The 27862-nt window shown below is 36.7% G+C and overlaps 2 protein-coding genes across 6 annotated transcripts in view; one reads left to right on the top strand and one right to left on the bottom strand.

Annotated features, from left to right (window-relative positions):
• Positions 1 to 5934: 5934 nt before the first annotated feature.
• On the bottom strand, positions 5935 to 16047 carry LOC139689477 (thialysine N-epsilon-acetyltransferase). 3 transcript variants are annotated; one of them, XM_071586617.1, is made up of 4 exons: positions 15861 to 16047; positions 15396 to 15447; positions 10363 to 10586; positions 5935 to 6192 (listed from the first exon to the last, which is right to left on the bottom strand). In XM_071586617.1, exons 1-4 carry the CDS (start codon positions 15966 to 15968, stop codon positions 6013 to 6015), a joined length of 564 nt encoding a protein of 187 aa, XP_071442718.1. In that variant the 5' UTR covers positions 15969 to 16047; the 3' UTR covers positions 5935 to 6012. The 3 variants fall into 3 exon arrangements, with proteins under 3 accessions (XP_071442718.1, XP_071442719.1, XP_071442720.1); XM_071586618.1 differs by having other exon boundaries at positions 15903 to 16047; XM_071586619.1 differs by having other exon boundaries at positions 15989 to 16034.
• Positions 16048 to 17119: 1072 nt separating this feature from the next.
• Positions 17120 to 27862, top strand: part of LOC139689531 (uncharacterized) — a 42668-nt gene continuing 31925 nt past the window's right edge. For 2 of the 3 annotated variants that reach the window (XM_071586705.1, XM_071586707.1), the window contains exons 1-4: positions 17153 to 17492; positions 17785 to 17940; positions 18014 to 18230; positions 26876 to 27198. In XM_071586705.1, coding sequence (XP_071442806.1) covers positions 17445 to 17492; positions 17785 to 17940; positions 18014 to 18230; positions 26876 to 27198 — 744 coding nt within the window. In that variant the 5' untranslated portion in view covers positions 17153 to 17444. Of the gene's footprint in view, positions 17493 to 17784; positions 17941 to 18013; positions 18231 to 26875; positions 27199 to 27862 lie in introns of all 3 variants that reach the window. The other variant, XM_071586704.1, reaches the window with a different exon arrangement.

Here is a 27862-nt window from a genome sequence, read left to right as displayed (position 1 = left end):
CCACATTGTACTCAATGACTGCAAAATGTGGTCAGAGTTCAATTTTAAGTTCTGAGCCTTTGTCTTTTGACTGACTCCTTGACTAAAGGTCCTTGCAAAAGTGTAAAAAAATGACTGATAAGTATCAGTATGGAAATGTGTAATATTGAATAAAAAACTTATAATAATACTATGGGTCATTTCACATAAACTTAACCAATTTTTGGAAGCCCACTGACATAGTATTTTGTATTCTGATTATTTTTGCCTAAGAGTGGTTTTAACCTAGGAACAAAACTAATTTAGTGCTAATGTGAATACATCCTAAGATTTTTTCCACCAAAATTTAAGGTTTTATCCACCCAGTCATGAAAAAATTGCCCTGATTTCAATTTAAGTAAAGGTCACGCTTGGCACGCCTGGGAAATTCTAACTTAAAGATAAACTAGGGATGTAGAGAATATCCACCCAGAGCAAAATATTCTGCGAAAATAGTTTAAACAAATCGAAAATGGCACATTTAACTAATTTTAAGAACAAATTATATTGAGAGAGATTATACCTCTGAGAGCACAAGTTGGCAAGTCAAAGCCAACAAACACTGCAGCTAACATATACATTAATACAGTTCAACCACCATCACTTTTGTACGCAGACAAAACAGACATTTGTTAAAAAGAATCATTACTACGGCTCGGCTCACAATGTTGAGGTGAAATGCCACTATTATTACAACTAAAAACAAAAATGGATCAACTCGTGAGACAATATTTCATTATGACACGCTTTCCCTACATTGCAGAGGCTTGAAAAAATGCATACATAGATAATAAAAAACTACAAAAAATTTCATTATTGCTCTTATAGTCTGATCAGTGCTGACCAGAAAGTGAGAAGGCAATTATCTTCTTTGTTGAATTTTCGAAAATCCCTGAGATTTATTAAGAGTTATCTACAATAACTTTTATTAAGAAAGGGTTAAAGTGAGCAGATTGTGATTGGAAATAGAGATTTGAACTCCTAACGTCCCTATGATAGCTATTGTAATTAATTAGAGAGAGTATGTCCGTGTTCAAACACTTCCAAGCAACAAAGTCAAAGGACTATGAAACCAAATAGTAACTATTCATCAAATGAATTAATGGACTAAATCTTATTTTTATGTACCTGTGAATTATTGTCATGATACTGCATAATTCCAAAACACTTAGCAAATCTCTAATACGGCCCATTTAATTTTCTAAACCGACTACATCTGGACGGGTACATTTTGAGTAAAATCAATCAATCCTATTACTGAGGCCTTCATTTTAAAGCTATACATACTTGGATCCAGTAACAATGAAAAAAATCACTAAAACGTAATAAAAATTAATCAAATAATTCAAGATTAATAAATTCACCTTATCATGTCGAGTAATGAGGGCAACATGTCATTTATCAATATACATTATTTTTTGCAGCGAACATAACATGAATAAAGATAAGACATGAGGCCACCTATTAGAGGTGTCTAAAATACTAATTTTATTGCATTTTAATAAATACTAAAAATGTCAAGAGAAATCAAAAACTGGTAAGAGGTGTTGGCAAAACCAGGGCACTCGTTGTTGACACTTTCATTCAAGAACTTCGGGAAAATAAACGAGTTATAACTTTCGTAGGACTAGCAGGAAATATTTTGGGATCGAAATCGCCTCGGAAATATATATTTGTGTAATCACCATGGCCAAATTTACCTGCAAGACAACTTGATAGCGCGTTGACTGGTACAACATTTCTAACAACATACTGATCACCACTGATCTCGAGCAACTCGTCTTTGTTCAATGGTATAACAAAGTTTGTAACATACATGTCTTCCTCTTGGTATATACATGCACTTATAAATCACTTTTTCACAACTGATAAGTGGGACTAAAAACAAACAATTTCCACACCAGCTGCATCAAATCAAAACACCAACATTTTGCATAATGAAGCAGTTATTTTGGCGCTAAAATGTCGATATATCGTACAGCGCATCGATAGTCAACATTTAAGCTCGTCTCACGCAGCAGGGTTTCTACGCTAGACATGCTACCGAATGCCGTTAGGTGTCACGCCTTGTCTTTTCTCACTGCGCCTCTTACGGCAAAGAGGTCATTTTTGGTTTCGCGCGTATTTAAGATTCAGAAAATTTGTTTCAGAATTAATTATTATTTTTATTCTTCAAATCATTTGAGGTAGAATTAAGTATCTATATTTTTAGATAATTCACTTATTGCTACCAATCATAATCGTGTTCTGGGTAACAAGTGTAAGGACACGATGATTCTGCCACTCTGGCTAATGATTTACATTATTCTGTAGGCATTCTTTCAATTATTTTCGCCACAACCCCTTTTGCGTGGAATCAGGCATTTTTTTGGTCTAAGCTTTTTTAATGAATAACTGAGAAGCTATCAAGTTCCCAAATTACTATTAAAAGTACTTATTCAATTGTTGGAATGAAATCCATCCAACAGTAAGTAGATATTTTTTATCAAAAGGTATTAATTTTCTAGGGGAGAGAAGTGGGCAAAGTTCTCTCTAAAGGAAGAATTAATTGTTACGGGTGTTATAATCCTTCAGAATGAGTGGTTATAAGGAGATCATTTTAAAGGGTCTGATTTCATCCCCAAAATCATATCATCCCCAAGACCATACTTGAAGCAAATGGCCACTCCAAAAGTGGTTAAATATCCGCATTGTGAGGAAAATGTATTAAACTATATCACTATAAAAAATGTTCATGATCATGTGTCCATTAACTACTACATACTTTCAGTTGGAATACTTCCCCAATTTGTTCAGCATATGCATAGCAGCCATACTACCTCTTGTGATGATAACCATAATTGCTTAGCTAAAGTTAGAAAACCCCTGAAATATTTTAAAATGATATTTTATTTCATGATGGTCCCAATTGGAATACAGAGGAAATCATGATATTGATGAACTGAGTGATTTTGAATGTTCCAGCATTATGGATTGACTTCCATATCAGGTCAATTATATTGAAATATGTATATACTGCATCTATACATTCATTAAACACAAGTCATTTATAGATTAACATTATTAGAGCCATTTATGAGTGACCTTTTGTCATTCACATTCAATTGAATGAAATATATTTCTTTAAATTGTGAGAGTTTATTAAAATGCTATAACACAATATATAATTGTTCCATTTTGCATCCATGTTTCCTGCACATCGCTTTGGAACCATTGCTGTATCTAGTCTACGAAGAAGCCTCATGGCAGCAAGTCGATATACTCCCAGCAAAAAAATTATTTCTAGTTACTAAGGTCAAACTTCAGCACTCCATTGCAAAACTTTCTGGACAACTGCTAGGCATCAAGTTTCAAGACAAGAAGACAAAGGAGAGCATGAAATATCTGCCAAACACCTTAATACTTTGAGGCTGAAGTCACTTAAGGCTCAAATGTGATCAGGTCATATGAGGTAGCAAAGTAGGAGATAGTCACCCTCCCTGAAAAATTTTGCAATTGCACTGTTTTACAATGGGCTGAAAGCCTATCACTGTCTGCGGGATCCTTTTCACCTTCCTGCTGAATGTACTCTAAGGTGATGGCAGAGTAGGGCCTCTGTCAAACCAGGAATTGGCAATAATGTGCTGTCGACCACAAAGGAGAGAGCTTAGGATCTTGCTCAAAAAGATCCACCAGCAGTTAATTCACAGGATGTCTATTTTTGAAAATCTCTTCCATGATCACAGTATAGATGAGGTAATTGGCTGTAGTTTGATGGTCTCGCTGAGCCAAAGCTACAAACACATTGCCTGGCGGTAATGTTGAAGGGCATATCCAAAAAACGGAAGCAATGTCTTGAGTTTTAGGACTGCCATGAAAAATCTATAGTCAATTACCGATAAGATTAGTGCCGCTTATTATAAAGAGAGTGTTTGAAAAGGGGTTCAAATCTGTGCTTAGATTTATGACCAATGGCCTCTTAACCAAGGCTTTTGCAGGGTATCTTATAAGTAAAATTTTTTAAATAGTAAATGAGAAAAAATTCTTTTAAATTCCTCCTCACCAGCTCAAATTCTCAAGGAATAACCTCCATAAATATGACTTCAATTTTGATCGGAAAATTGTTAAGTTAAGCCATTTCAGAGAACTGAATGATGTTTAACATCCATTAAGAGTTAAAATTATTCCCAACATGAAAGACCTTCATGTAAATATAGGACCCTTTAAGAAACTGAGGATGAAGTTAGGCACTCAAGATTTTAGCAAAACTATGAGTTTTCCATCATCTGTTTTTGTGGAATTGGGTCTATTGGATGGTAGTGCTACTTTAAAAGCTGAATTTATAAATAAACTCATCGATTGCACGAATAGCATCCCTAGAAGGAGCAGCCAAAAATTTTATGCGAAATACAGCGACGATTTTAACAAAAAATGTCTTGTCCAAATGTACGGAAGTCTTTTTAAAAAATAGTGTCTGATATGTTCCTTGGTTTCAAACAGGAATTCAATTGAGAAAAAGGGTTAGTGTTCTTCCAGTTTTTGCTCAAAATCTATGCATCTCGTTAATGCCAGGGTCGACCAACACGATCATTATTTAGGATTAAGATAACAGAGGTGTTCATTGAAATCAAAAATATTTTTTTCCTTTGGTCATACTAGGAAAACCATGGGGAACAAAGTTGACAACTGCTGTACAGTACAGTTAGTATATGTTTAACATTCTCCACTAGTAGTCGAGTATAATGATTGTAGATTCATGAGGTTGATGAACGTACATGTAGTATAACTCCATAGCATAGGTGTAGTTAATTTGGATATATTCTTATATCCATCATTTATTCATATGTTCTATATGATATATCCTTTTGAACTTATTAATTTTGGACTGTGCCATTAATTTGTTATCTTTTTCATTATTACTGAATACAAGTAGCTTTAGTTACTGTATACAAGTAGATTTAACACAAGTAGAGCTGATTGATTCTACCCAATATGTTCACAGTTATATCGGTTAGGAAATTTAAGTGGTCTGCATTTAAATTGTATTAGAGATGTGCTAAGAATTTTGGAAATGCACTTAGTGCCTTGACGATAATTCACAGGCACATACAAAGAAGATATAGTTGTAATGAATTAGGGTAATAATTATTATTTAGTTTCCTAGTCCTGCATGTGTTGTTTTAATGGAAATATGCGAATAGGGACATGTGTACTGTCTTATATTGGCCGACCCCGGTGGCGGCGGGGTAACGTCCTCGTCTGCCATTCCAAGGGTCGCGGGTTCGATTCCTGCCTAGGTGAGTTTCCCTCCATCTAGGGCTTGGGTGTTTGTAAATGTGACCATTGTTATCATTGTTAATAGTTCGATGTAAAGGCCAGAATGCGCTGTTTTCGGACTTATACTGAATAAATAAATAAAATATTAATTGCATAAGCTTTTATACCTTTTTAGTGAAAGCTACAGTATACATGTCTAAATAAATTTTGAAAAATTATTAACTGACAAGGTAATACACTTCTTATTGTGCTGCATAACCATCAAAAACTAGTGAAATAATCAAAAGATTGCATGCATGGTGTTACAGGCCGAAATTTCATGGCATTTTTCTCCTAAATTTCTATAATCTCTGAATGGATTTTCTACACAACTCTGCAGTGCTATCATGTAACTTTGTGTCGTGCAAGCTGTCCCTTTGTTTTTTGAGGATATCAATGGTAGAAATATAAAATATTAAATATATTGTCCAGCAACCATCTCTATATGATTTCACATGGATTGACTTTTTGAAGAATTTCTCCAGCTAAGTACTGCTTCCTGAACTCTCCACTCCCAATTAGGTTCATTGAAAAGTTTGCTTGTGCATTCAAATACGTAATAGAGGCAATTTTTGTGCGTTGACATATAGAAAGGGGAAGTTAAGAGTAAAAACTCACAGGTTTACTGCTTTTTGTTTCAACATTTATTGAAAAGGAAGAAATAATTTATTACGTATTATATTACAAATGAACATTGCATTAACTGTCAAAGTTGGCTTTAGAAACTAGTTTTGCCATACTAGCTACATCAAGGCTATAGTTATGCCATCCTTCTCTTGCAGTAAGGTCAACAGCACCTTTGCGTGCATAAAATTCAACAGCTGGATTCCAACTGAGGACACGCAAATCCATTCTCTGGCATCCAAGCTCCAGGCCTTTCTAAAAATACCAACAAAATGTCACATTACACAAAGTTTTACATAAGGAATACAGGAAAAAGTGGGTCATGTTTACCTTATTGGTAAGCAATCCAAGTTGCTCTCTTCAATTTCAACGAATGAGCATTGGCTAAAGACAAGTGAGACCTGCTTTGAAGGTGAAGATTGTAAGGAATATATATACCTTAAGTAGTCCTTTAATTTGAAGTTTCAACACTTCTGAGTATAACTTTTAATTTAAGGTCACTTTTAACATCTTGATGTCTAATGAATGAATCAAGGAACCCCTAGCATTTTTCTGTAATTGTCTTCAATAGCCTGAACGTTTTGGAGGCATGATTTTGCAGCCCAACTGGAGCAGCAAAAGTAAACAAAGTACATATCATTGTAGTGTATAGTAGCTTTTTGTTGTGATTTGCTACTGAAGCAGCTACACAAGTGAGAGGATTCAATTACCCTCAAATTGCTGAGGCTTAGCACGATATACTACCTTGATCAAAAATTTCCCGGAATTTATTCAGAAAATTAAAAATACAAGTTTATTCATCTAAATCTATATTGTCCCCTTCAAAGTAATCCCCATCGACTGCAACACACTTATGCCAGCGCTTGATCCAATCCTCGAAACATTTTTTATATTCGGTTTTCGGTATGTCCATCAGTGCTTCCTGCGATTTTTCCATTACTTCCTCTCGGCTGCTAAAACGCGTTCCCCGTAATGGTTTTTTAACTCGATTGAACAGAAAGAAGTCACAGGGAGCCAAATCAGGTGAATTCGGTGGCTGTTGGATGGTATTTGTTGCATTTTTCGTCAAAAAATTACGAATAATGATAGCACTGTGCGACGGTGCGTTATCATGGTGCAAAATCCACGAGTTTTCTGCCTACATTTCTGGTCTCTTTCGGCGAATTGCTTCACGCAAACGTCTCATAACGCCCAAATAATACTCTTTGTTTACTGTCTGGCCTTCTGGCAAAAATTCATGATGCACTACACCGTGGTAATCCATGAAAACCGTCAGCATTGCCTTCTTTTTTGACTGAAAACGACGTGGTTTTTTTGGTCTCGGCTCATTTGGTGAACGCCATTCACTTGCCTGATGTCTGGATTGCGTGTCGTACTCATAAACCCACGTCTCGTCTCCAGTAATGATCCTTTTGATGAATGTGGGATCGGATTCAGCCTCGCAAATCATGTCTTTTGCGACGTCAACACGGTCTCTTTTTTGCATGAAATTGAGGTCTTTTGGAACCAACTTTGCTGCTACACGACGGAAACCCAAATCATTAACCACAATGTCTTGGGCGGATCCATAGGCAATGTTCAAGTCCTCCGCTATTTCTCTGATGGTTAATTTGCGGTTATTGACCAACATTTCTTTTACTTTATCAATTTTTTCACCGAATTTCGATGTCGATGGTCTGCCACTGCGTTCATCATCTTCGATTGACTCACGACCACTTCTGAACCGCTCGTGCCACTGGTAAACGACCGTTTTTTTTAAAGAATCGTTGCCGAAACACTTTTCCAACATTTCCAACGTCCGTGCGCCACTAAATCCGTTTTTTACGCAAAATTTAATACAAGTTCGTTGTTGCAAATTTAAATCCATTTCTGAAATTGTAAAAAATCGCCAAGAGATAGATGTACTCTTGGCTACGTAACTTTTGCAAATGTCAAGTTATGACACTAAGATTTAAAGGGAATATCAACAACAGATGTACCAATTTAACAAAAAAAAACAGAACTCAAATCGGAACGATGGGAGCGGCACACGGTGGTTATTCCGGGAACTTTTTGATCAAGGTAGTATTTTAGATGTGCTGAGCCCATCTGAGGCCCTTGTCCAAGGTGACACTAAGCTAAGTACTTCAGCTCATTTCCCCTAGGTATAACAGCTAATCCAAAAAGGATTGGCAGTCTGACCCCTGCCTTTGATCTCCCTAAGAATGTCATAAGCTTACATTTTTCAAACATTCTCACTGTGCTGAGTGCTTAAACAATGCCAAAATTTGGTATATTGCCATGGAGAAGTCCATGCAGCAGATGCTCTCTGATTGGTTGTCATTTGAAGCCACTGCCTGCCATACAGAAGCCAAGTTTTGTGGCTGGGATTGGAATACATACTTCCCAGTATTTAAAAGGGTGAAGCCATCCTTCCAGTTCATATTGTTGGGTGCTTTTTTACTAATGTTCCCATCACAGGAAGTCAACATTATCTTATTGACAAAGGAAACCCTTCCCAAATACTGCCCTGACTTGGTGGAATTGTGCCCAATAAATTCCTATTTCCAATATAATGGCGAGTTCTATGAACAAAAAGGGGAGATGCCATGGGTTCTCAGCTTTCACCAGTGATTTTAAACCTTTTAATGGAGGAATTGGAGTAGGTCAGAGAAACTTCTGACAAGAAGCCTAAGAGATGGCTCCACTAAGTGGACAATAAATTTGTCATACAGTCACAAGGGAAGAAAAACAAATTGTCTTTCTACAGCATCTCAACTCCCAGCATACCTCCATAAAGTTCACCATGGATTAGGAATCAACAACCAAATCCCTTTCCTGGAAGTTCTAGCAACCAAATGGGAAGACGGAACTTAGGTAATTCAGATTATCAGAAGGTGACCCAGAAAACCTTTACCTCATTGTGAGGTATCATCACCACTAACAACAGAGGAGTTCTGTAATAGCCAGCCACATACACCTGACTCGACCCTTCTTCGACAAATAATTGCTGACTGAGAGGAGAATTGCCTTAGGAACTCATTGTTTTAGCAAATAATGGATAAACCAAATCGATGCTCCTTAAATGTGCCATTCAAATGGAAAACCGGGGAAAAAAACCCAAGGATCCAGGCCCAGTTGCATGGGCCTTTATCATTTCAATTGGTCGAATTACAGACAGGATATCTCACAACCTCACAAAGCATCATGTCCAAACTAGATTGGCATGTGAAAACAGAATAGCCAGTCTCCTCATCAGAGCAATGGACCTTCTCTCACCTGTGATCAACAGAGGTATGTACAAGTTCCAAGAAACTGCAGGAGATGCCACAAGAGTAACTTTTAATGAGTTATCCACTAAATATGCATTGCTATGAAACAATTTCAGAGTGTGGAAAAGCGCCTTGACTGGGATTCAAACCCATATCCTCGTCAAGGCAAATGATTTTCACAATTGAAATTGTTTCATGGTATATACAAGGTCCAGTGCAGCTGTGGAAAGCCTATGTATGACAAACCGAGACAATTTTAGAGAGCATGATGAACAAACATATACAGGCAATATAGAATGGGCAAGAAGAGAAATCAGCCATTGCAGAACATGTCTTGGCAAAGCCAAGTCTCACAGTAAACTTCATGGAGCCCCAAAATCTTGAACAAAGTAAAGATGTATTTCCTGAGTATCATCAGATACATCATGGAAATGATAAAAAGACTAAACAATATGAACACTGAGGATGGCTACATCCTTCTGAATACTTGGAAATGTGTATCTCAACCCCACACAAGATACTCTGCTTCTATTAGCAGGCAATGGCTGCAAATGACATTAACCAGTCAGAGAGCAGCAGATACCTCAGCAACTGTAAAAAATAGCTGCACCTTCAAAGCAATCTCATCTTCAGCCAAGCTTGAAGATCCCTACAGTAATGTAAGTAAAATGCCACCAATGCCAATGTGGAGGAAACCCATAGACCTGCCTAATTCTGTATATTGCATTACTGAAAGTGAAGACTTGCCACAAATCTAAAATACATATTTACTATATCTTAAAAAGTTAAACCTCATTTTCAAGTTGATTCCTAAGTAAATTGTAACATAAATTTAGTCAAAGATTTAATATTAGGAATAACTAAATTAAAAACTTTTCAACAAGTTGACTCGAGCTATGGTTGAAAAAATTCAATGATTTAAATCCTCCAGTATAAATTTCCCTAAAACATTTTCTTAGTGGATTTGGTTTGAACAAAAGTCCAAAATAACATGAAGGTTCACAGCATCATACATATTATAAAAATAAACCTAAGCCCTAGGAAGTTATTTTAGATTAATATAAAACCATACCTTTTCCAAACACTGACTACATGTATGCTACATAAAATAAACATAGAGGGCAGTTAAGCACCCACTAAAAAGTAACAACAAACAACTGAACATAAAACATACCTTGGCAACTGTATCAAAAAGTTTGGAACCCATTCCCTGTCCACGGTACTTTGGCGACACATAAATATCTTCAAGATACATTGATTTCCCCAGCCAAGTGGAATACGCGATGAAGTACAAGGCATAACCAAACAGTTTCCTTTTCTCCTTATTCTCCTCAACCTCTTCTAAGACGAAACATCCAAATCTGGGATTATCATTGCCAAATCCATCCTCTTCAAGAACTGTGAAATGGAAGCAGAGTCAGGGTTTAAGTAAATGAAATCAAAAACACTTGATATGATGGAGCCATCTATTTCTAACTAAACTTCTTGATCATCAGAATGTACACCCTATATTAAAATACTCAACATTTAGTACAGGGTGGGTATATGTATATTGTACTTTGATTTGGTTGTTTTGGCTTCAAGAGTTTGGCTTTAATGTAGCTTTTGGTTTTGGCCTGTACATTGTGGTTGGCTTGTGCAATGAGTTCCTGTAAGATGAGTTAAACAATAAGAACTGACTTTGGGGAATAGAATTGGATGGACATTTATGTCAGACACAAGAATTTGGCAATCTATGTCCTGATCTTCTGAAGAAGAACCCCGCCTTTAAGGAGTGGGTGTTTGTGTTATGCCAGTGGTTGGCACACCATGGCTGGCAAGCCACATGTGGCTCTTTGGCCCCTTGAGTGCGGCTCTTCCACAAAATCGGTATGCGGGTGTATTGGGTGTTTGTGTGTCTTTATCTTTAGGTGGGTGCTCTGAAGCGACTTATTGAGAAAACATTTTTAGAAAGATGAAATTTTCTTTATAATACTGACATTAGCAATTAATCCTTAGGCTTCCGCGACATCTATTTGATGAATTCATGCTGCTTCCAGGAATTACTGTTGCGTAGGTGAGTTGATGGACAACTGTTTCACCCCCAGTCTTGGACACGTCTTCAGGTTAGTGTGATTTGCATTGTAGTTTTTTCTTTTAGTTTTAAAGGTCTTTATTTCCATAAAGTAAAGCTTACAAGATATAAATGCATATAAAATATATAGTTGAAACATAACAACAACAATACAGAAACCCCGTTTTAGGATTTAACTCCTCTTCGGGGTGGAAACAAGAGAATAGGAAAGGCTACAAAGAGGGTAGCGGTTGCGGAATATAGGTTTGCATTGCAATTTGGCCCCTATATATAGAAGATGCTGGCTGGCTGGGAGCTCTCTGATTGGCTCTTTCTTGGCAGCTAATGGGAATCAACCTTTTCCATGTGGGAGGCAGGGTGTAGCCATCCTCACAGTTGAAATTGTTTGGATTCTTCATTATTTCAACTACTTCTCTTATCAGTCTCGGGAAATAATGCCCTTCTTTTGCCAGAACTCTTGCTTGATTGAACTTGATTGTGTGCCCGGGTTCCGACCATGCATGTTCGGCAATTGCCAAGAGTTGGAACTGTTTTTTATCTGTGGCCATTGGGTGCTCTTTGGTCCTGCATCTGATGGACCGTCCTGTTTGGCCGATATAGGACTTCCCACACGTGCACTTTATCTCATATACACCTTCGTGCATGAGATGGGGGATGCGGTCCTTCGGCTTAGGTATTATGCTGCTGATTCTTCTTGACGTGGAGAACCTATTAGTTATATTATGCTTTCGTAGTAGCTTACTTATCTTTTTGGCCATTCCGGCAACATACGGGATGGTAGCATATGCCGTTGATTTTTCATATATTAAACAAAAGGACTGTGAAGAGCTTCTGAAAAAAATTTTCTTTCCCAGCAGCTGATTATACATACATGTCGGTCATCTTTTGACCAAATTATAACACCACCCTATCCCATGAACATGAAGAAACAAGATACACAAGAAAATTTTAGAAGATGACAATTTTCTACTACTCCCGTGATAGTGATATTAATTTAAATACTTTTACTATATTTAACCAAAACATTATTTCTGTATTTCTCCACCAAATTCAAAGTGATCTGTACGTGCTTAGAAAATATTCTTATTTTCATCCTTAAGGTAACCTCTTGTGCTTCCCATAGTTTCATCTTTGGTGAAAATCAATTTCAGTCTAAGTCGGTTTTCCAGAAAGAGAAAGGCTAAGTTAAACATTAAAATAGGAGGGCAAAGAGCAGAGCAGGTGGAACAGCTCATGTATCTCGAAATTGTTTTGGACCAGAATGGTCAAAGTAGTCGTAAGATGAGGAGGAGAATTGTGTTAGGCAAAGGAGCTTTCCCAAGGGGGAGGGTTGATGACAGAGACGTTGAGTAGAGATGTTAAGAAAGGCTTGGCAAAACTTTGAAATGGAGTGTAGTTATGTGTTGCGTGGAAACACGGTTACCATTTCTTACAAAAAAACTACATATAATTTAAAGTATGACATGCCCCCAAATTTTCAACTGGACACAAATCCCTAGCACTGAGGAACAACACCACAAAGGAGCCACATTTTAGAATGAAAAACTATGTTAAAGAATCAATTTTTACAGATATGCTACCATCCAGTCCAATATTACAGTCATACTGCCACAGTACATCCTCCATCCAACTGATTACATGTAAAGTGTCTTAAGTTCGAAGCAATATGAAAATATATTAAGCAGAAGAGTTTGTCAGACTACAACTATTCAAACTCATTCACATTCTATTGGTAATCTGGCAGTTTTGCGCAAAATTTAATACACATTTTGCTCACAATAACAGAATGTAACATCGTGTGTTATGCGTCGCAATATTATCAAGATCTAATGATCTCAAATTGTGAAAAAATGGCATGGATTTTCATTAAAGAAGTACTCATTTGGTTTTAGCTAATGTCCAAGTAGAAGAAAGAGGGTTCGTCCGGGCCAATCACAAACAAGGATATCATATTTCAAAACTGGTTTCATGGAAAAAAGTGATAAGACTGGGGGTCAAAGTAGCATGATTACAAGTGACATTCCATGCCGAGGTTCATGGTTAAAACTTCAACAGGGGCAGACAAGCTTTTTGGTATTTTGTTTTCCACTTGCATGATATGATCTCATAAATGCTCTGATTCAGCAATTCATATCTTTTCCTTACTTTCTATGATGGCATGTTTTCGTCAAGTCTTTTCACCTTTGTAAAAACCATATTATACCTTCCATTATTCTTCACATTCAGATCATCATCTCATACGTATGCCACATCCTTTGCACTTTCAGTATTTTCCACTGCCTAATTCCATCACCACATCCTTCCATTATCTCAACCACACTTTTAACACATGCACTTTCAGGTACATTCAACAATTGTTAATGCCAAACTCTCCCAAGCATTATTCAAGACTCCTATTATGAATGGATTTTCCCATTCTACCTCATTTGTGGGCATCTGATCCTCAAGTGGGCACTCATACATACTGTTTTTTGACATTTGTATCTTGCAGCCTTTTAACTTACACTAAAGACTACTTTTGTACTTTAATCTTCCTTAATACCCATTTTCTCACCAAATATAACTTTGAAATGAAGAAATAGTGGACTGCTCCACATAATATAATCATGCATTAAAATGATGAAATCAAGCATTCCATATAAACAATCCACTTTTCCAAGTGAACAATCAAAGATTTTTCACCCCCAACAACACAAGAGGTCATCAATGGATCATACTCAGCCATCTCTTGACGGGGCTGTTGTTCATTAACAATGACCTGTCAACATGCCACATACAGTCTCTAGACAGCCATTTTTTCCACAAATTGTGAAATTTAGCATGCTGAATAAGCACGTTATTTTTGTGTACCTATGAGATATGCCTAGAATATTTTTCACAGGAGAAAGGTATAAGTCTTACACTTTTGAAATAGTGTAGGCTTGAGGGCATTACATTGAGAGAAGTGGTATCCAAAAAGTAGAGGTGTATTTAAATGCAAGACAGAAACTGTTGATATTATAAAACAAAATGAGTTCCTTCAGGGAAGCACTTTTATCAGAGGTCTTTAGCCTCATCACTGAAAGGCGCCTCTCCCTTAGCAGCATATGCATTCATCTAGACTACTAATGTTCACTGTACATTTGACCCATTTTCATGATGTTATCTACGCTTTCATTCAAGATATCAACATCCACTCTGATGGTTATTGCTCAAAGGTTAGTTCTATTCCATTAGTGCTAAATAAGAATTGAAAAAATCCTTCCTCAATGAGTGCTACACCAATGCTAATCATTCTATGCTAATTTATCCTTAAGGAAATATTGATATATTTATTCCTAAACAAAGGGTATACTTAAATGATTATTAAACCCTATAAGAGAATATATCCCATATTTTTGGCATATTATCCCATGGGTTAAAGTCTACTAAAATGTATTCGATTTAAAATGTTAATGTCTACTAATAAATTTCTCTGCTATTGTAAAGGTTAAAATTAAGAAAATCCAAAATTGTCACATCATTTGGTGACTCTTTTTAAGGGTATCAGGAAAATAATTTGGTAGACTTTCACTAATACTGCACATCTGCTTATGCATTATAACATACTGAATATAGAAAGTATTAAATGTTTATTACATTTTAACTCCTATATATCAAGCACCAAGGCAATCAAAATAAAAGAGCAATTAATTACGAAATAAGCTGCATTCTATGCTATCTAACAGAGATACCTAAGTTTTCATATCAATACTTTCAATGGATTTTTTGTTGCATTTCAAGAAATAATTGTCTTTATTTCTTCAAATGTTTAGTCTGCTTTATATATCTACTGTGCGAACTTAATTGGGATAATACGCAACAAGTCAAACTTTGTACTTATCCATCTGTCTGAAACATTAACATAATACTAGGTTTTCAATGAAATGTGAAATCTAGCCATTGATAAGCGTAATAAATTGATAAAAAATTGATGAAAAACTTTTCAACTACTTTAAGGGACATGCAACCCATGTTTCCTTTAATTCGTTTTCATCATACTTAGTACTCATTTTTAAATTTAATTCTCCAAAAACAAATAATTTTAATCCAAGGTGGTTACTGATGTCCATTACTAATTAGAGGTCCATTAATATTTAAAAGAAATTCCTAACCTGAGGCATCAATTTGAGGTCCATCAGGCATCTTTTCAAAATCAGCCAATTCCTGAAAAATTTGCCATGATAATCTTCAGATCGAGTACAGATTAAGTACAATCGCTAATGATATATTTTAACAGTATCTTCTACGTCAACATGGCCCGCAAGTGTAACCAAAGTACTAAATATATAGCAGAAAAATTACGCGCTAAGGCTAGCAGACAGTAAAGAAATTAAGGTAAATCTTCGGATGTGATTTATTAATTATTAAATACATGGGAATCTCACGTCAGTGAAATTATGTATTAAACAAGGCGAAAAATAAATCAATCCGCACTGGAAGTATACACCTGAGATATTATGAGATTACACTAATCGTCCTAAAATGCTGACATTAACAAAAATGATTGAAGGAAAATGTACACTAATGTTATGAATACCATGAGAAGTTAATAAGGTAATTTTTTGGAATATATAGACCTGGTTTATTAATTGCTTCCGAGTTTGCATTGATAACACTACCTGAATAAGACTGCGTATTCCTACACAGTCATCCTTTGTTGCTTCTCTTACGATAATTTTACTCATCGCAACACGTTCCTAATTACCTAAAGTTCTGCAATTAACTAAACTTCACCCACGACTCCCTCACGTACAGACAATTTAACTTTTCAGTGGTACCAACAAATTTAAAAGAGAAAAATTTCCACTGATAAAAAGATGATAACAACAATGATACAAAGTAAACAAATAAAAAATTAACCATATCCTAGGTTAAAACAGATATATGCCGTTAAATATCTTCATCAATTTAAGACAACAGTCCACTTATTTCGCGTATTTCAAAAACTCCTGTCACTCTCTCCAAATGATATCAAACGTCATTTTTAAATTCACGGAAAATACTAAGTTCTCCCTCAAATGCGTAGCATAGTCAGACCATATAAGTTAGTATATAATCCAAGGACGTCCGTTTGTGATATCCGCATACCTTTATCGCGCTTCAAAAAGTACTCTCGTGTATCTCCAAAACAAGATCATCCATCTCCCTGTTGAGCAAAATGTGATAATCGATAAAAAATTGGACCATAATCACGATGGAGCCTGAGTCCTATGATTTCTTAGAAGGAATGTTTGTTTATATAGAGCATTATATGTTTAGCAATAAGAGTAGTGTATACATTTCAGGAAGATAAAAGCTCTCGAATCGGAAATGAGTACTTTTCGGAAAGTACCAAAAAAGCGGGCTGTTATCTTCCGTGGATGTCCCTGAATCATGAAATTTAACAGATTTCATCTTTTTTTACGGAAATTATTTTATTTTATCCGTTTACTTCGTTTTTACCGCTGTGATAATATGTATACATTGCACTAAAAGTGTCAATTTTTGTTTCTGTGGATTGTTGGTATCTCTGACATTCTTTAAACTGCCGCTCACTAGGGAGATTTCGGCCAGTTTCAGTTCAAGGATGACCGGGCGGGGATAGATTACGTCTGCTTGCAGCGAAGAATAAGAATTATGTACACTTACTCAATCATAAGTGGTACAGTGTAAGAACACGAAATGCTCTTAGAAAATGTAAATTTAATTGCCAAGGAAAGAAATGGTAGCCGCTTTTCATATCAGGTCTACAGCACGAACTTCAGCGAACATATAAAGAAAGATGTCTCCCCAACAAAGACTCTTACTCAGTAAAAAGTAACAATATATCATTGATAATAGTTTTACGTTTTCAAAATTAAATCATTGATATACATATAAAAGCCAGAATATATTGCAATAGGAAAGACTTCAATCTCTAAACGTATGTGATAATGAACTAAAGTTGAGGTATTTATGCCAATTAGTAATGTTAAAGGAAAGTGCTATACGTTTTTCCGCAATTTAATTGGATGGCTGTATTCTGTTTTTTGACGTACTTCTAGAAGACGAGAACAAGAATAAAACAATTAGAATCTTGCAACATGGCCACAAGCGTTTCCTGGCGTACTTCAGAAATCGAAGGAAAATTCTGAATATTAATGTTCTTTAAGACGGCTGCCGATTTAAGACTGAGTGATTGAATGCGAGTAATGTCGATTTCTAACATGCTAGGGGTTTTTAAAGAAAAGGTGTGTTTTGTTTTATAAGTAATTTAATTTAAGGAATTCTGAAACATTAATCAGTTGTGCCAGTGCTACCAGGCATATTTATCAATAAGCTTTATCAAATAGTTCTTCCAGGTAATTCCCATGTGTTCGAAATTCAAAATGAGAAAAATGTCTGACGTTCACTCAAGCAAGTGTAAACACTTTATTTCGCGTGGACACTTGTTAAAACAGGAGCGAACGATTAGATGCGATTATAAATGTATATTATTGTAATTTTTAACGTAATTGACACAGCGACATTTTATTTCTCTAGATCGAAGATGCGGTGTCGATGGTTCCTGACATGATAGCGGAAGAAAAGCTAAGGGCTGTGCAGTTCTGGAATGTAGTGTCTGAGAGGCTTCAAGAAATAGTAAATAATTCTGCAGCTGACATTACGGCGTTAGCATTTCAGCTGGAAAAGGATAAGGTAATAAAATGAAGATGAATTCGATTTTTTTGTAGTTTCCCTGTTTACAATTGTATGTGACCATTTTTTTCAGTTTCCTGAATACCTTGATGGGTCACTTACTGGATTGGGAGTATCCTCGGGTATCGTGTCTGGGTTTAATACATGTGGAGGTATGGCTAGTCAGCTTATTACTGGTGGAGGTGGAACCTTTGTTTCTCCAGCCCTAATGAAGAAATATATTGGTGGTGAAGCCCGATCTGCCCTCATACCTACACCAATGCTTGGACTCCAAAGGTCTAGGACGAGAGGTTAATGTTGTTGTATTTATTTTGTGAATTCTGATGATTCTTATTGATAAAATAATAATTTACTGTAACAATTGATGGTTCATGACTGCCAGGTTCATAATATGCATGTATGTAAATTTGCATACCCTGCGATTATTGCGATTTTGGTTAGAAATAGATTCAGGCTTGACACAAATACTTAATTCTGTGGTCTTTATGATCATGGAATATAAGGATAGCTATTGTATGGGAGGCATGCCCTGCATAAGTCCTTATGTGCATGGTGTGACTTATGTAACTAACCTACAAGAATGCTGCACTCCAAGTCATAATTCATTGCATGCATTATTACATGCGACATTGGTCTGTAAACTATATTGATGATCTTTTCCGGATTTGCTTTGTTAATATGCTCCCAACGGCCATCTGGCCACTCAATGAATATAAAGTTGATAAAGATCAAGGAACATACTGAACGCTACAGTTGATCTTTGGTGTGCCTTTTCTGGTCTTCCCTTTGAAAAATGTGTCACTCATCAAAAAATAATTTGTTTACCATTCAATTACCTACATGCAGCAACACAATCCAGGAATTCTCATGTTTTTTTTGATTCTCCATATTTTAGGAACTTTAAAACTGAGTCAGGCAGCCAAGCAATATTGTTAACCACCGCTACTTGTGATTAGTACATACATGTATATCCTCAAAATGGTTAATTTGCACCATTAATTCCATTAGCTGTTATCACATGTTGACAAGGAAATGTGGCAGCATTCCTTGCCAAAAATTATAAATGTCAACTTCTCAGAAACTTAATAGTTTATTAAAAATGTTTGTCTTTATTGAATAATTTATAAAATTCTGAAGCCATTATTCTGAAATACAGCTGTATTGTTTAGAATTAATAAACATTGCAGGGGTGAGAAAAGATAAAATAACCTAGAATGCAAAGGCACTGGACATCAGATGAAATGCAAACAGGTGTGAGAAGTAATGTCTGTTGAAAGTGCAGACTCAGTGATATGCTAAATTAAGTAGTTTTTAATGAATTTGTGAATTCTCCTTTCACATTCACAAATAATATCTCCGGCATTTCAGAGTATGTCGTATATTAACTCACCTTGTGTTGGACACTCTTCCCACGTAGCCTTTGGGAAAAAATGTCCTTTTCCCTGCTCTTCAGGCATTTCCAGTAATGATCATGTGTATTCACACTCCCCATAAAAACATGGGCCATCTGCCCCAGTAATTACCTCATACACTTAGTGAATTGTTCAGGTCTGCATGCCACTAGGCAATCATAGGGAGGAAGAACTGGTGTACAATCAGTTAGAGGACATAATTGTTGATGTCCCTGGAAGGAAACATGTAATGGGGGATTGGAATGAGGTATAGGCAAAGGAAGAAATGGTAGTAAGGTAGAGAAGTATGGTTTAGGAACAAGGAATGTCGGCAGAGAGAAAGCTATGGAGTCCTAATGGAGACGGGGCTAAATCATAAGAACACTTGGTTGAAGCAGCTTAGTAGGCCAAGGTATATATGGAAAATGCCAGAGGTTCCAGAAAGTTACCAGTATGATTATAATATGGCTGGTGTAGATTTAGGAACAGCATGATTGAATCACTTGGTTTGTTGGTGACGGATGCGGATTCATATCATAATTTAGTAATTCATCCAATTCAAAAAGATAAAACAGGGAAGATGGTGTATGAAATGCACTGTAGAAGCATTTGATAGTATGATAAGATAAAGGGTATCAGCAGGGGGTTGATAGGTAGTGCAGCTACAGGGAAATTTATTAGTGAGGAAAGGAGATAGATATAATAGAAGGAAAAGGGGAGCATATCAAAGAACGTAAATTGTAAGCCACGAAAAAAGTGTGGGAACAGTTAAAAGGGAAAACACTAAGAAACCTTGGTTTATCAATGAGGTGACTAACACGGTAGATGAGAGAAGGAAATGGAAGAATTTAAACACTGAGTTATGTAGAAAGAGGTATAAAGAGTTGATTAATGAACTGAGGCAGGAAACTTTAAGTCAAAATGAGCACGATGGAAGATGCTCTGTGAAGATATGGAAAGTTTGCAAAGGAAGGGTGAAATTAGTGCACTGTGTAGGAAAGTGAAACCACTATCAGGAGGAAAAAGATAAAATCCAGTCAAAGATAAGTCTGGAAAAATATTCATTGAACCAGGGAAGATTGAACAGAGGTGGGAGGAATACATCAAGGAAATAAATGGTACAGGCATTTAGCCAGGAAAGTTTGATGTAGACAGAGAATATGAGGATAGAGCTAAGTCCAGACATACTTGATGTTGAGATAGAAAGAACATTAAGGGAATTGAAATCAAATAAGTTAATGTGGGTGGATAACAATCCAATGGAACTACTTCCAAGCTCCTGGAAGATATTGTCAAATGTGTTAGTTCCTATTTCCAAAAAGGGAAATTCAGCAGTATGTGAGGACTACAGAACAATACGTTTGATTTCATTTGTAGTTTTAGCATCTTAAGGGTTTAGGAAAATGTGGAAGGAAAGTGTTTTTATGATCTAGTTTGTGGCATTTATGAAAGAGGAACTTGGCCGGAAGATTTCATCTAATATATGTTAGTTTCACAGCAAAAAAGGGAAAGGCATCCATAATTGAGGACTGCAGAACAGTAGCAACAGGGCAAATGGATACTTAGGGTTCAGAAAGGGGAAAGGCATACATGATGCCATAGCAGTGATGAGGTCACCAATTGTGAGGAATATTGAATACAATCAGGATGTAATTTTGAGAAGGAATTCAATGTTGTGAATTGGGCATAATTAATGAATGTATCGGTGGAAGTAAAAGTCGATGGGAATGGAGACTTATCCACAACGTGTACAAATCTCATACTACTCAATTGTGAGTGGCGGATGGAGAGTTAAGATGGCCAGTGTTGGGAAGAGGGGTAAGCCAGGGGTGTCCATTTCTGCCTGTGCTTTCCAACAAACATGTGGAGGAAATGGTTAAAGAGGCATGGGAAGAGCATGAGATAGGAATTAAAATCAGGTTTGTGGATGATCAAGCATTAGTTTGCCAGTCAGCCAAAGGGCTTAAACATTGCTGGGTGCAATGGAAAGTCAGTTTGATGTATATGGGATGTGAATCTTGGCAAACAAAACAAAGGTTATGTGGTTTTTGAGAAATAGCATAGTGAAGTTAAATTATAAAATAGAGCCAGTGGAAATATTTGTCAATATCGGAAGTATTTTTTATCAAAATGGCAAAATTAATAGGGACATAAGAAGAAGAATTGCATTAGGTAAAGAGATTTCACGAGAAAAAGGAATTTGGTGGCTGGGACATTGATTAAAGGTGTTAAGAAAACCTGATCAAAACTTTACGGAGCATGATTTTTTTGCTGAGTGAAATCATGGCCATTGAAGCAAGGTGGCTGGCATAATTGGAGTTTTTTGAAATGTGGGGGTGGTGAAGGGTGAAAAAGGTGTAATTGACAGAAATGAAAACAAGTAAGGAAGTGCTAGGCATGGGGGGGAAGGACAGATAACTGTTGGGAGAAATTCAAAGGAGGCAGGAAAGCTGGGGTTTCAAAGAATTTTGATTGGCAATAGGATGTTGAAAACTGTGATTAAAGGGAGAAATTTAGGCAAGTGAGGATATTGAAAACTGTGATTAAGGGGAGAAATTTAGGCAAGTGAGGAAAGGGTAGGAATAGGATAGGCATGTTCGATGGAATGAAGGGATTAATTATGCTGAATTAAAGATGGGATTAATCTATTGTTGGATGTCAGGATTGGTTTTGTGGGAGAGGCAAGGGAAATATGTTGTACTGGTGTGTACCCTGTGTCCATACAAAACCTATCTTCACCTGTAGAATACCAATAATAATGTTGTGAATGGAGGCCCAGTAAAACTGGTAAACTACACATAGTGATTTGTTCTCATTGCCTGCTTTTTATACCATGGTACTCATAGAGTATCTATGATAAGGGCTACCTCATGGTAGGTTGTTTGGGTAATTATGTTTATCCAAATTTACTTCTAAACTGGGGATTGACAATTTATATGAACCTTTTTTATGAGATCTACATACATTCTTTCATATTGATTAATATTTATAATTAATATTTATAATTAATATTCTGCATCTTGTAAAATTATTTATTTGGTCAATGGTAGTTAAATCGAAAAAAAACACAGGTCAAACTTAGGGAGACAAAGATAACATATGTGGGTGGTATGGATGGTATTATCCACCACAAAGGACATGCCATCCATTCCTTTTTTCCACCTATGGAACAGGAAAAAACCAATACCCAGGATAAAAAAAACCATGCTTCCCATCAGTTGATTAATTTCAAAGCAGACCCTTTGGCTTCATATAGTAAACAAAAGTAAACTTGAAGGTATTAATTCCCTTGGTATTAATCCGAGTGGACTAATTTTAGCTGATATCAGTCTGCTACTGATGTCTTATTATATTTGAGTTGAGACACCTTCCTCTATCCTAACCTCTGGCAATGGCAAAGAGATCTGCAGCTTGTTATTATTGTTTGTTTAAAGGTGTGAAAAATCTTTTGGAACTATACAGTAATTATTATAACATAGGAGAGTGGTCAGCAGACTTCCTGAAGACTAATATGGTGCCAATACAAAAAAAATTGGCAGCAGTGTCACTGAGATCCTTAAGTGAACCCAAAGAAGTGTCCTATCAATCACAATAAATGAAAATGTACAAAGTGGTGGTTTATGGCTACTAGAAGGCCTCGTCAGCCAATCTACTGATAAGGCCTTCCTGCTGCCCTGCAGGCCCTTTATCATCAGTAGGTGTCTTTGGAATACACCTGCATATATTAAAAGGCGAGATGAATTTATGGGATTACAATAGCAGCTGATATTTGCACAGGGTGCAGCCAGACAAAATTAAATTTGTTATTCCCACTGTTGTATACTACATGTAGAGGTCGCCATTGGTGCCCAAATAAGCTTGATGCATGTACTGAACAGTGACAATCCTGAGAACGAGTACAAAGTATAACCGAAGACTTGTGATTATTGAAATTGTATGTGCTGGTCACTCGGTGACCGAAATTATTTGGTTCGGTATTCGAGATCTACAGTATACAGGTATGATGTCGTTGCGAAGTATAATGAGTGGTTGAAGTCCAACTACAGTTTTGTAACTGGCGAGGAAAACTCACCCAGGTGGCGAGGAAAACTCACTCAAAGGAGCGCATTGTCAGGACTCCCAACATCATCCATTGCATTTTTGAAGATCCAGGGCCATCAATCCAAAAATTGTTGTTGGTTTTCAGTGTGAGTGAAAAGTCTTTCCATCGAATGGGGGAGAACCTCTACTGCAAGTCTTGCACCATTAAAATAGGGCAAATACTTTCCGAAGCCGCCCGGGCAAAGCAAGTTGAAAGCTGCAACCTGCTTTTGTATTGAATCCATGCTGGTTTCCGGGAATTACCGTCGCGTAGGTTAGTCGGATGACAACTGTTTCGCCCCCAGTCCTGGAGGCGTCTTCAGGTCGAAGTGATGTGCGTTGCGTTTTGGCCGCTATATATAGGAGACGCTGGCTGGCCAGGAGCTCTCTGATATTCCTCAAAAAACAATGATGCTTCGACGAATCAGATTTTTTTCTGATGAAAATTTTTTTACTGTGGATGCTAAAACCAATTGTAAGAACAACCACTGGCCCACCAATGACCCTGAAGAATGTTCCCATTGTTTCCAGAATGAAATTTCCAGTGAAAGTTCATGTGCTAGGAGTTGTGTCCAGTGAGGGTGACATCATGCCACCGCATTTCTTTGAAAAAAAGGGAAAATACGAGGGTCATCCGGAAAGTAGTACCCGTTCGTGAAATAAAGACACAAAAGTAAATATTTACAAACATAAAAAATTTTATTTGAAAGAGGATACTTTAAACTACTTCTCAACATAATCTCCAAGCAAATTAAGGCATTTGTCATAACGTGTGACAAGTTTCTGTATTCCTGCTGCATAGTCCTTCGCCGCCAGCTCATTGAGATACGCGAGGGACCCATCTTGCACAAATTTTTGCATAATGCAGATGGTGTTTAACAATTTCATGAACAATTGTTCGAGAAACATTGGGAAAATGCTCACAGATGTCATCAATTGTGACGCGCCGATCGTTCCTCACGAATTCGTCAACTGAGCTCACCAGTTGGTCTGTAATGACAGCCGGTCTCTCCGAACGCTCATCGTCGTGTGTGTTCCCCCTCCCCATGTTGAAGTTGCGACACCACCGCCGAACAGACGACTCGTCCATTACATTGTCTCCATACACCTCCTTTAATTGGCGATGAATATCACATGGGCGAACGTTTCTTGCATTGAGGAATTTAATCACTGCCCTCACTTCACAACTGGCGGCGTTCTCAATTTTTTTAAACATTGTAAACAATCACAGAAACAACACAGGCAATGCTAGCGTCACGCAACTTGGCTCAGAGAAGGCAGACAAGCCACTGAAGCTATCTGACCTCGTCCAGCGGCTACTCGCGTCGTCAGCACTTCATGCGGCACGAACGGGTACTACTTTCCGGATGACCCTCGTATAAAAAAAAGGTTTCTTGCATGTTCTGACAAATGTAGTGAAGCCATGGATGGAAACTGTGTCTTCTGGAAGGCCATATGTTTTCCAGCAGGATGGCTTGCTGGCCCATACGAGTCATTTGGTTCAAAATCGGTTGTCCAACAACGTGGATATGTTTTGGTAGAATTCTCACCTTCCAACAGCCCATATTTAAATCTGTTGAACTGCTATGTGTGGAGCATGGTCAGAAAGGTCACTAGCAAGTCTAGAGATCCAAATGTTGTATCGTTGAGAGCCATTATTGAAATGATATTCACTGATATTGACCTGAGAAATCTCTAAAAAGCTTGTATGTTGAAGGTGCCGTGTTAAAATGGACCTGCAAACACTTCAGACCAAGAATAGCGACCGTCATTCAATCAAGTGGGGTATACATTAAATAAATTTGTTGTTTGTGATCATGCAAACAATTTAGTACAAAAAATGTTGTAAACATTGTCATGTTTGTAATAAAACAATGTTTGAAAAAATTATTTAATTTGTCTGGATTTTTGTGCTGCACCCTGTATACACGCAAAAAAATAAAATGTATACAATATTCATTTTAGCCTCAAGATTGTGTTATGATTTCATAGGATATAGCTTCCTTATAAATGCTCCACTGCCATGTTAATGGCTGCCTTCAGATCATTGTCTGAAATTCCTCTCACTAATTCAGAAACTTAAGAATATTATGACAAAATTATAATCAGTAAACAAATTGAAATGTAGTGCTTAGTACCTCTGAAAAATCATCCACTTTCCTTGGTAGGCTTGTGGAAGAAGTAAATTTGGTTACTGAATAATAGGAAGTGAATAAAGAAATAAAATGGCAGAAATGAAAAAGAGGAACAAAGGGAGTGGATGACATACCAGAGAAATCTCTAAAAAGCTGGTATGTTGAAGATGTGAAAAATCGGGATTAGCAGTAAGTAGTATTTATAAAATAGAAGAAAATGTATACAATGAAGTACAAGAACAAGTTGATAAGCCTCCACAAACACTCTGCCAGTAGAGTTAAAGTGTGTTGAGTAGGATGTTGATAAACAATAGGGAAGAGAGTGTAGGAGAGGTACAATTTGATTTTAAAAAGGGGAATAAAATGAGGTAGAGTTGTTAAGAAATATTTTGGAGGATAGTATTCTGAGAGAGAAAAAGAGTTGTCTGTGTATTGTATGTAGACTGAAGAGCCTTTGATGGACTGGATTGGATGAAGCTTAAGAAGATTGTGAAAAAAAGGAAGTGGACAGGAAGAATAGAACGCTGATTGGATATCCATGGATTAGAGTTAGAGAATGAGGGCTCACAAAGTGGGTGAGTGGAGTGGTGTTGTATATTCCAAAACTGTTTGTAATGCATCTGGAAGCGATAGGAGAACCTGTGGGAGGAGGAAAATACAAGATTGAAAATGTGAGGCAGGAAAATAAGATATATATTAAGGGTGTGGATGATATTGCAGTGATTGCAAAAGATACCAAAAACTGAAGTGGATGATAGCAAAGTTTAATGGGGGTGCAAGAGATATGGGATGAGAATGAACAAAAGAACAACTAAAACTATGTTAATCAATAGTATTAAGAGCGTCAGGTTGAAATAGAAGGAGTAGTAGGTGGAAAGAGAGATTGGGGAAAGAATAGGAATGCCAAAGTTGGCGTTCAATATGATGAAAAGATTTTTTATGAACAAGATGGATAGTTCCTGCAGAAGATAGTCAGGAAGTCTATGTTTGGAGGAGTTTGGAGTTTATTTTTGTATGAAACAGAAACAAATACAGGCAATGTTAGGAAAATTATTGAGGAATTCAAAACACAAGCAAGAAAATTATTGAGTCATTCAAAACCTGGGCATAGAAGGAATGAAATGGATGAATTAGGTGATGAGTGAAGAGGTTTTTTAGTTTGTGAGATAGGAAAGGCTCCTAGAGAAAGTAATAAAAAGAGGAAGGTGTATGGTTTGAGTTGTGGTAATTGTCATTTTTGTGTTTTCAATCTGCATATACATCTTCATTAGTATAAATTGTCCCTAGAGTTTTAATTATTTTTAATTATGTACTGTTTTACTTTTTTAGGTTGTCGCACAAGTTTTACAGCATCAGGGCCTCTAACCTCTGGCCATTCATCTGCAATACTGCTCTCTACTCCTGCAAGTTGCACCTCTCCATCTCTATCCATTGACTCGCCTTTTTCTGTGGGCATGGGTCTTATAGTCAAGGGTGTAGGTGAGGATGAGAATAGGGGAGGAAATGGGCTTGGGATCAACTCAGTAGTTGAATTTGCTATTGGAGAAGGAAAAGAATGCAACAGTGAAGTGAGTACAAAAGAAAAGAATGGTCAGCAGTTGTTAAATCATGTTTCTGATGCAAGTACCATGCAATCAGACCAAGTGGCAGAGGTACGTAAAGATTATTATAAAATTCTACCTGTTAAATTCTTTCTGAGTTAGCTTTTTCTCTTAGCTTTTTTTGATGAAAATATTGATGCTGTTATATCCTGTTCAAAATACACTTTGTTTTAGAGAGAGATCAAATAAGAGAGCTTTCACCCATGTGATTCAATGGGAACCATTAGCATTGGGCTAGTGTGTTGCTTGATCTTTGGCAGCCCAATTTCTGTCTATTATATTTGTGTTGTATCCTCAAGTGCATTGTGGCTAAATGCTTCATGGGTTCCTGACTCCTGCAATTAATTCCTATATCCCGTAAGCAATATTGCTATTGGGCAACTTTCTCTTCGTAGTCTATTTATACCTTGAGGGAGGGATAAGCAGAGAAAGAGGGCAAGAAGTCAAAGGTGAACATATATTTGGAAATCCTGACAGAGTGTATCTACAAGTTTTTCTTTTGCTCAAACAATCAAATCATGCTTGTCATTATGGAGATTTGCTTGCATGTAAATAGGTACACACAATAGATATGATGATGGGAACTAATAATTTAAGTTTATCATGAATTTTAGTAGCATGATTTTCTATAATGTTGTTGACGCATTGGCTGCTAATGTTTTTTGCTCTTATGTTACCAATGGTAGTAAAATATATATTTCACCCTGTTATATGT

The sequence above is a fragment of the Hetaerina americana genome, unplaced genomic scaffold (assembly GCF_022747635.1).
Source record: "Hetaerina americana unplaced genomic scaffold, ioHetAmer1.1.p SCAF_24, whole genome shotgun sequence".
NCBI classification, from domain to species: domain Eukaryota; kingdom Metazoa; phylum Arthropoda; class Insecta; order Odonata; family Calopterygidae; genus Hetaerina; species Hetaerina americana.
The sequence above is the reverse complement of the archived record's forward strand: the minus strand, read 5'-3'. Positions and strand labels throughout refer to the sequence as shown.

Excerpts from the sequence above, each read along its gene's own strand:
- LOC139689477 (XM_071586617.1), bottom strand. The coding sequence starts at position 15,968 with ATGAGTAAAATTATCGTAAGAGAAGCAACAAAGGATGACTGTGTAGGA. Across the intron at positions 15,448-15,860 it reads GGAAGCAATTAATAAACCAG|GAATTGGCTGATTTTGAAAA; the intron begins GTCTATATATTC and ends CAAATTTTTCAG. Across the intron at positions 6,193-10,362 it reads TTTTTGATACAGTTGCCAAG|AAAGGCCTGGAGCTTGGATG; the intron begins GTATGTTTTATG and ends TGGTATTTTTAG.